This window comes from Vigna unguiculata, chromosome 3 (assembly GCF_037176805.1).
Source record: "Vigna unguiculata cultivar grain cowpea cultivar isolate G323 ecotype 2 chromosome 3, ASM3717680v1, whole genome shotgun sequence".
Taxonomy (NCBI): Eukaryota; Viridiplantae; Streptophyta; class Magnoliopsida; order Fabales; family Fabaceae; genus Vigna; species Vigna unguiculata.
In genome coordinates, this window is record NC_140794.1 from 68,069,192 (window position 1) to 68,079,560 (window position 10,369).

Consider the following 10,369-nt stretch of genomic DNA (forward strand, 5'->3'; position numbering starts at 1 on the left):
ACTTGTTTTTGGTTCTTATTTATAAATCTCAAATAAGAAGTAATGTTTCCTATTTTTAAAAGACTCAATCTATAATGTTTTCCGTATTAATTATTTTTGGACTAAAACATCCTTAATTAAGATGGAGAAAAATTGCAATGAAAAGGAATTAAAAAGAAATAGAAGGTACTAAAATTAAAATTAGTTTTTAAAATACAGACTTAACTATATTTAGTTTTATCAAGGAAATAAAACGTTTTTTCTGAATTTTGATGAGTTAGTTTATAGTAATAAAATCTTAATCCAACCATATATTTGATATCTTTAGTAGAAAATATCAATGATATTGATAGCCATAACTTTTTAGATTTCTAACTCTAATTTTTTTAAAGTTTTATATTCCTTCGCGGAGAATTTTTGACCACTGAAAGTGCACTAGTGAAGTTGATATCAACGACACATTCTCAGTGCCGTGCAGGGAGACATAAAAAATTTATGAATATTTAAATATGATTCCATATTTGTGTGTAGAGAGTGTTTAAAACAGAATCAACGAAATTCAAAAACTAAAAACCAAATAAAAAATCACAAAACCTTTTCTTATTTTATTTTGATTATACTTTAAGATAACAACACATCAATTATAATAACTCCTTTTAATGTCCAACTACCACACAAAACTCATAATAAGTTAACCGCCTATGTAAATTCAATATTTTTTTTTATATTTTATATTTGAATATTTTTATTTTTTTAATATTTATATTTATTATTATTTTTATACGAGAATGTTTAACTCTACTAAAGTGTTCAATAACACAAATCATTCATTTATACAGACAATAAAAAAAATTATCTTCTTCATACTCTTATTTTTAATTTTTGTTTTACTTCAAAAAAATTATTTGTTTTGCTAAAACAAAATTTATCATCTCTCAATAATTAGATTAATTTAATATTTGAAAAAATTTTCTTAAAAAATATATTTTTCATTTTATTAATTATATATATTTGTTTTCTTTTATACGATTTCATTAAATAATGTATCGAATAATTTATAAAATACACATTTAATTATTTTTACTTTTTTTTATATATTCTTACTTGTTCTTTATTTTTATCATGTAAAATGTTGTTTTAATATTTTTATATAATTATGCTTATTTTATAACATTATTATAAGTGTAATTATATTACTATAATTATATAAAATAAATTCCTTTATTATAATATAATAATTTTTTATTGTCATAAATCTTATTTATTGTCATTTATCATATTAGTAAAAATTATATTAGAAATTTTAATTAATATTAGTTTTATATTTGTTCTAAAATTTAAAAAATAGAAGTAAAGAGATATTTAAAATATTTCTATTTTTGTATAACCTTTTAAACATATTTTTAAATTTTATCAAATCTGATTCATTATTATTTACAAATTTAATAAACATGTTAGTTCTCATAACATTTTATTTGGTACTCTAATTTTGAACATATACATTGTAATTTTTCTAAATATTCTATAATGAAGAAATGAGAATATTATAACATTATATTTTATTTGAACTTTTTTTATTATATTATAAAATTTAATTAATTAATATTAAAATGGTAAGAAAATGAATATGAATTTGAGTATAAATTTATGTCCATTACTTGATATTAATGAGAATGAGACAAAATTTATATATCCGTAAATTTGTTGAGTTTGGATATAAAGATGATAATACTCTTTTTTTTAAATGAATATGTGATAGTTAAACTCGTCTTGTCCTATTACCTTATTAATTCTAATTGAGTGAGATAAATGAAAAATAATATGGAAGATAATATACATTAAAGATAAAAATTATTAATACTCAACTAAATAATATAAATAACATTGTTGAGATCTATACTCACATGGTTGTGAAATATTTAAAGTTAATGACAAATATCAGTGAGTGAGTTTAAACTTAAATTTGTGGAACAATTAATTATTATACGAATTATGAGAATGTGTGCTAAGATATTTTGTTAAATATTATATAAAATTATTCATATATATATATATATATTAATATATAAAATTTAATATTATATGTTTAATTAAATTATTGATTCACCTTTAAAATTTTTAAGATTATATTTATATAAGAGTGTTCTCTATTTTCTTTTGAATATATTTATTTATTTGTAGGCAGAAAGTAAACACGATCGCGTCAAAAAAGACAAAAAAATAAAAAAGCAAAAGCTTGAATGGTAATCAATGGAGGAATTGTTTTTGCAGCAACTATAAAGGTTGCTTTAGCACCATTCCTTTAGGACACCACTACGTTTTTCTAAATCCACCCTCATTTTCATCTCTTACTTTATTTTTTTAATAATTTTTTTGGTATTTTTCTTTTTATTTGTTTAAGTGTGACTCCTCTCACCTAATCCTCTACATAAGATTGGTGTATCCACCAACCTTACTTAACTCACTTTTGTGCTTAATCATGGAGAATCAAAGTTAATTGAAATAGAAATTAACCCTAAATTATGGTCAAATCCTATGACTTTAATCTCCCCCATCCAATCGCAAGACTTTGAAATATTTTTCCAACGAAGTCTCTAATTCAAGTTTCTATTTAAAAGAGGAAATTGAATGCATAGAAAATCAGTTATTTAAGGAATTGTGTGATATTAGATATAAATATATAATACAATAAGAGAACTCGTCTATCTTATTGTGATTAATAGATAAACTATGTTTTTTTTATCTTATTTTGTTAGTGTGTATTTTTTTTTTATGTGGGAAGAAACTGAACTGAAAAGCGTGAGGTAAATTATATTTTTTATTAAAATAAACAATGAAAATTATGATGCAAGTTATATTTAATATTTTTACATTTTTCAAAATATTAGAAATAAAAATATAAGAAGATATGTTTTTTTATTTTACGTTGAAAGAGATAAATGATAACAAAAGATAAAATATAAATATACCGGGAAAAAAACGATAATTTTAGATATTTGAGAGAGAAATCTTTTTAATTAGCTGCGTGAATATAACGTAAAATTTGAAACAAAATATTGAAAAAGTGAGGAAAACACTAAAGAGAAGATACCCACTTTCGAAACTACCTATTTTGTTATCATTATAATTTATAATTATTTTTGGATTAATATAAAAGAGAGTAATTTGCGTTGAATTTTGTTTGATTTTGAATTCGAACTTTTGTTGAATACTTAATCCAATCCTCGTATAGACATAAATTATCAAAGTAACCTTATGAATTAGTAGCTGCATAAAAGAAATATTATAGATTAAAGAAAAGAAATTCCTATTTTAAAACTTCTTTTCAAGTTTTGGGTTAAATTTTATTTGTAACTTTTCAAATGTAACTAATTAACATGAAATCATGAAGGAGATCAAAGATAAACATTGATTTGTGAATAAAAAAAGAAGAAGAATGTGTGATTTACGAAAATAAAAGAGAGAAAGGTTTAGCAATAAATAGGGGAATCTGAATGAAGAAAGAGAATATTGTATTATTAGTATACCTGCAATGCAATAATCTCTCCGTCCAATTCAAAGCAAAATTTTGTTCTCATAAACTCAATCATCATTCACTTCATGTCTTTCTATAAATAAACTGCGTCTCTCTCCGCCAAATCTGACTCAATCAGATTGAAAACTTGTTTCCTCTGTTTACCGGTTTCTCTCTCTTCATCTCTCTCTCTCTCTCTCTCTAGTCTTCAATGTCGGCTCTCTTCTCCATTGTCCCCTTCTCCATCTCTCCGAGGTCCCTTTCCCTCTCTCTGCAAACGCACAGATCCTAAACCCTAATTTCTCTATCGGCTTTTCTCCGATTTTCAGAAACCCTAATTTCATTAGCCGTTGCAGGTTGCATCCCTAAAACGGAGGAGACTATTTGCGGCAATGGAGGAACCGAGTAAACTGAGGCGTGCCCTGATTGATTCCTCGGCCGGAGCAATTTCCGGAGGAATATCACGGACTGTTACATCGCCCCTCGATGTTATTAAGATTAGATTCCAGGTATGTTCGTGTCTGTGTTATATTTTTGGTTGGGTTTTTTTTTTTTTTTAATTTGTTGTGTTATTCACGCTCAAATTCAAAATAACAGGTTCAACTGGAACCCACATCTTCATGGGCTTTACTACGTAAGGATTTGGCTGCAGCTGCGTCTGCACCATCAAAATATACTGGCATGTTTCAAGCAACCAAAGATATTCTAAGAGAAGAAGGCGTCAAGGTAGAGGAAACAATAAATAAACCCCGTGATTTTTGTTACCCTTTTATGTTTGTCATTCTGTGTGTTTTTTCTTGCGGCTAAAAGCATTTTTTTTTTACCCCTTTTTCAGGGATTTTGGCGGGGAAATGTCCCGGCATTGCTAATGGTTATGCCATATACAGCTATACAATTTACAGTTTTACATAAGTTGAAGACTTTTGTCTCTGGCTCTTCAAAGACAGGTATTCTATTTTGTAATTCACGGTCTCCATGTGTTGTCTTCATTAAAACCAATGAGAAATCATTTTTTGGGAGTTTTATCAAATTCATTGCGGTATTTTTGTACTCTATCAAGGCTAGCTAAAGCCTATTGTCATACACTCTGCTGCACTGTTCAGAAATATAGTTATAATTATTATATACTAAAATATGTTCTTTATTTTTTATTTATAGTATTTTATTTTTTCATTGATTGCTTTATCTTTTTGTGTGCAGAGAATCACATTCATTTGAGCCCTTATCTTTCATATGTCAGTGGAGCATTAGCTGGGTGTGCAGCTACAGTAGGTTCATATCCTTTTGATCTTCTCCGTACCATATTAGCATCTCAGGGGGAACCAAAGGTATAAGCATTATTAGTTTTAAGTTCGCTAAACAGATTAAAACTAAATTTATGTAATGTTAATTAGTGTTCTGTAGAGTGAAGCAAATTATTGGTCTGCTTTTTAAACACATTCATTTGGTTCTTAAACTTTAGGCTTTTATCTTCTCCGTAATGAATATGAGCCTACACTTCATTCTCTGGGCTTGAATGTTTATAAACTTTGACATCACTTTTTTGTTTTGTTTGTTCATTTTGCTTGTTGCAAGCAAGAGGATGCTTCTTTTTCAAATTAGCTCTATCAACAGTATTGTTAGTTTTGAGTTGTGTCCACTTCAAAGTTATGCTATTCTTCTAAAATGCACTATTGTTCAAATGCCTAGGGAGACACCAACCTTTATGCTCTCCACATTGGAGAGAAATCAAATCTGATATTCCTCAAGATATTGTAGTTTGTAATTTCAAAGTATTTAATTATCTGTTATCGTGGCTAGTGTGAGAAATCTACGGACTTTCATTTATTGTTTTCTTTTTCACACTTGTTAACTAATGTCAAACAGAGGAAGGAACTCAAATAAATGTCAAGTGGAAGAAACTCAAATTAAATGACAAGAGCTACTTTTTAAGGGATATATTTACTTCCAAGAGTAAATTTAGTCTTATGGTTGTAATGGGTAATTCATCTTATGGGGTTGGATTAAAGGAAAGAGGATTAACTCTTTTATATTTACTTTTGTAGTAATTTGATCCCTTCTCATATTGGTTATTCATATATTTTTAAGGATAATCATAGAGATGAATGCCTTTCAAACTATAACATCTGTTCTCTTCTATTGATTATACCGAATCATTGACAGCTGCAGACCATAAGTCACAATAGAACCTTGTTATAATACACTATGGGACTATAGTGAATACCTTGAACCTTATTAAGTTCGACTTCAGCTTGGTTGTGAAATGGACTCAAGTATCAATCCATGGTATACTAGTATTGTATGTTTCCCGTTTAAGGATTGCTACAGCTGAGTGTGAACACTGTGGTGTTCCTTTTTGAGTACTTGTGGCAGATATGAGATCTTCATTAATGATTTCATTAACTCTAAATGCTTATGCTTTCTATGCTGTTTTGTTTTGCTTTGTGTGGAAATAAAGATCTTGCTTTGGTCCATTTTGAAGTTTTTTTTATTTGTAACAATTATTTGTCAATATACTGCTATAGGTATATCCAACCATGAGATCAGCATTCATTGATATTGTTCGTACACGTGGATTCCAAGGCTTGTATTCTGGACTGTCCCCTACTCTAGTGGAGATTATACCTTATGCAGGCCTACAATTTGGCACGTATGATACATTTAAGCGTTGGGCCATGGTACAATTCCAGTCCTTTTATTTAAAGCGCATCTGTATTTCTTGACATGATTATGATCTGCATTCTTTGGATGTTCTACTTTGTTTATTGTGACACTCTAATGTGGTGATATGGTAGATTCCCATGGACACTGCATGATTCGGTCTTCCATGCTATTTAATATTATTCCTTCGTATTGTAGCCTTCTTGGTGGAATGCGATGCTCTGATTCAGTTGTGAGGATTGGTTTATGTGGATAATTTTTTCAGTTTCAGTTTTATTATACATTGTCTTATATCCTTGTTTTATCTGTTGCCATGCTTTTCAGTGTGGAATACCTTATGAATTACTATTGCCATTTTGTTGGATGAATTATTTGCGCTATTAATGCTGCTACACTATTTTCAATGTTGTCCAAAAGCGAATCTGTTTTCAATTTTAAAGAGGAAGTAGTGGTGTGCACAACTCATATCTGTGGTTAGCAATTTTTATTATATTGCAGATTAAAGTTGATGAATTATTAGCAAAAGAGAAAATCAACTTTGAAATTATGTCACTATTGATTTATTTCCGCTTGTACTTAAAGAGGGAGTTGGATTGCTTCACACAGCTGATGAATGTTTAGTTTACTTTACTTTTGTACCGTAGTGTTTGGTCCTGTTAACATATAATGTATTGCATGTGTGAAATTGTAGGCTTGGAATCATAGAGTTTCCAACACTGCTGTAGAAGACAATATCTCTAGCTTTCAGCTTTTCCTTTGTGGGTTAGCAGCTGGAACATGTGCCAAACTTGTCTGTCATCCACTTGATGTCGTCAAGAAAAGATTTCAGGTAAACCTCTACACCTAGTAAAGATCAGTACAGGGATTGGAAGTTCTATTTCAGAACTTAGAGTTGTAGATGTCATGGCCTTTCAACCCTAAAAATTGTAAATTGGTGATTATTTTTGGCATGGATACATGATTTTTTGGTGTCATCTGAGAGAAGGAGAGGGTGTTTAATGGATGTTCATTCTGTCATTGTCATTTATAATAATGGATGTTCATTCTGTCATTGTGTTATTCTGTCATTGTCATTTATAATAATGGATGTTCATTCTTTGTTGGTGCAGATTGAAGGGCTTCAAAGACATCCAAGATATGGAGCTCGAGTTGAGCATCGTGCATACAGGAACATGTTCGATGCCATGCAACGGATATTGCGATTAGAGGGTTGGGCTGGTTTGTACAAGGGGATAATCCCATCTACTATTAAAGCTGCACCTGCTGGTGCTGTTACATTTGTTGCTTATGAGTTGACATCAGATTGGCTAGAGTCCGTTTTTAGTTGATTTTTCCCCACTTTTTCTCCAGTTATTAATCATATTCTTTTTCAATATACAAATTGATCCCTCGTAGTGTAGGAAGAAAGTGAGGGATTTGCTAATTCATTTTAATGATAGTTGTAGATGATAAGGTTGAACTTCCTTAAGATGGAAAAGATTCGTTCTTGATGTCTACGTCTGATATTGAATTCAAAATGTATATTTCCAAGATGGTGTAAAGCCTGTCTAGAATCCAATGGTGTCTGGATTCAACTTAAATTTGGTCTTTTAGCCAAATTCGGTGAGAGTGAACATCTTTTTGTGCTCGAGTTTGAGACTATGTTGTGTCGATTTTTTTTATAATTCTCTTCTCTTTGACAAAAGTAGTCTATCCTCAAATTTGTCAATTTTTGTAGGCTAATACTGTTGCAGTCCTCAGGATTCTTATTATTGATATTCATTTGAAAAAAATGGGTCCCTCTAACTTGGATAATTTATCAAATGTTTGATGTCCAGGATTCGTGTGTTTTTGTATTATTGGTTTGTTTAACTTGGTAAGTGGTCAAACAATGGGGGGTTATATTTTAACATACACTTATTTTTCATTCTCAATTTGACAAAATGGATAACTGATTTCTCAACATAGATGTAATGAATAATGAAATATTCTCGTTCTTGTACGGAAAAAGGAACGAGAAGACAAAGACAACTGAATAATATATATTTATATAAATATTCTTTAGTTTTTTAAAATTATAATTTAAAAAGATTGTTTTTACTTACTAATAATAACAGTAATAATATAATAATATTAAAATCAATAATATTAATAATAATAAGAAGACTAACAATAATAATATTAAAACTAGTAATAATAATACTAAAATTAATAAAAATAATTATATTTTATTTATATTAGTTTTAATCATAGAATTAATCTAATAGTTATTAAAACATTATTTTATATTTATTATATCATTAAATCGTTTACAAACTTTTATAAATTTTACTTTTATCTCGTTTTTAGCTTAAAACAAATAACTTCATTTTTTTTTCACATTTCCTTAAATTCATTGACTTATTTCTTCTACATTTCTTTAAATTCACTGACTATTTTTTTGTTTTCTTAAATTCATCTTTGGAGAGAAGCACACCTCGAAGGATCGATTTTGGACTAGACGAAGGTATGAAATATTAAGATAATGTATTATGGTAAGAATAACATGGTTAAGTATAATTGTTTAGAAGTTAACTTTTAATTTGAATTTTATTTTAAAAATTATGAAAATTGTTAAAAATAGTAAATTTAACTAAATTTAATAAGTTTCTTTCTTTTTTTCATGTAACTATTTTCTATATTAAAAAATAAATTAAATAATAATTGTAATTAATATATTAAAACATATTTAAAGAATTAATATTTTATTATTTTTGTCACAATGATTAAAATTATAAACTATAAGATAAATTAAAAAATAGGAAATATGTTACCGTATAAACTAATTTTAATAAAGTTATATAATTTTTTGGTTTATAGTTTCTTTTTTCAAAAGAAATTATGGGTTTTGTAAAATTAATGATTCCTAGTTTTTTCTCCTAAAATATATTTGAATAAAAATATTTTTACTATATACGAATATTATATCTATATATATATATATATATATATATTCATTTTTTTGGTGTTAACATTTTTTTTAATTTTATTTTTTTATATGATTTTATTTTAAATTAAAATAATTATTATATTAATTTTATTCTTTAAGTAATTTTTTCTTTATATTTAACCACTTTTTTTATTTGATTTTTTTAATTTTAAATATTTTTAAATTACCTACAAAACAAAAAAAAAATTACAGTAAAATTATAAAAATTATTTATACTTACAATAAAATTATAAAAACTATCTTTTATTATCATAATTTATAGAAGATTTCTCTTGTCGATGTTTATATATTGTTTTTCAATTTTGACCTTTAAATAAAAGTTTTTTAAACTAAAAAATTTTTTTTATTAATTTTTACTCTTTAACTAACTATTTGTTTTACTAATTTGACGTTTTAGTTTACCTCTTTTAAATGTATTTATTTTTTTATTATAAAATTAACTACAAAATAAATAAAATTATTAATAATAAATTATTAAAATTATTTATATTAATAATAAAATTATTAAAATTATTTTTTATTATCTTAAAAAGGAACACATGTTCTCACTGATATTTATAAAAAGTAATGAATTTATCATATTTATCAAAGCTAATCTAATTTCTTTTAATATAAGAAATACATTATTGTGATCGAATTAGATAAGTAACTAAATAATATTATTGTGATATAAATTAACAAAATAAGTTTAACTGACTTTGAGTTTTCTACTAGAAAAAAAAATGATTCTTCCACTTTGTTCTCCCACGTGGAGGTAACACATCACACATGTTCACATGTTAGAATGTTATAGGATTTATAGGATTTCAGACTATTTGATTTGAGTAGATGACACTAAAATTGAGTGCAGTTTTAGCCTTTCTTTTTTTTTTTTTTCTCAAAATTTAATTCTCTCTTATCTATTTTCCTCTGACATCTGTTATTTTCATTGTTTTAATTTGTCAGTACCAGCAACAATTAATTATACATGAAACATGCTTAGATCAATTTGATCAGATCATTTATTATAAATTGTTTCTAACATTTATTTTTATTTAATAAGACCAATAATTAAAAAAACGTATTATAACTTTGATGAAACGTTCTCATAGAACTCATTTCAATTTCTGTCCATTTTTTAACATTTAATCTCACTCGAATTACAGACACTATAATCTTAGGTTAAACTAAAGTCTATTAGCACGTGTCATATGAAGATCATATTAACAAGAAACACACTCTCACACTAACATTGTAACAACTACAAA

At 26.7% G+C, this 10,369-nt stretch overlaps 1 protein-coding gene across 1 annotated transcript; it reads left to right on the plus strand.

Annotated features, from left to right (window-relative positions):
- Positions 1-3,487: 3,487 nt before the first annotated feature.
- LOC114178812 (mitochondrial thiamine diphosphate carrier 2-like) lies at positions 3,488-7,784 on the plus strand. The gene is made up of 8 exons (XM_028064913.2): positions 3,488-3,748; positions 3,850-4,002; positions 4,091-4,219; positions 4,329-4,440; positions 4,694-4,821; positions 6,019-6,171; positions 6,846-6,983; positions 7,264-7,784. The coding sequence occupies exons 2-8, from the start codon at positions 3,886-3,888 to the stop codon at positions 7,480-7,482; spliced, it is 996 nt and encodes a 331-aa protein (XP_027920714.1). The 5' UTR covers positions 3,488-3,748; positions 3,850-3,885; the 3' UTR covers positions 7,483-7,784.
- The last annotated feature ends 2,585 nt before the right edge of the window (positions 7,785-10,369 follow it).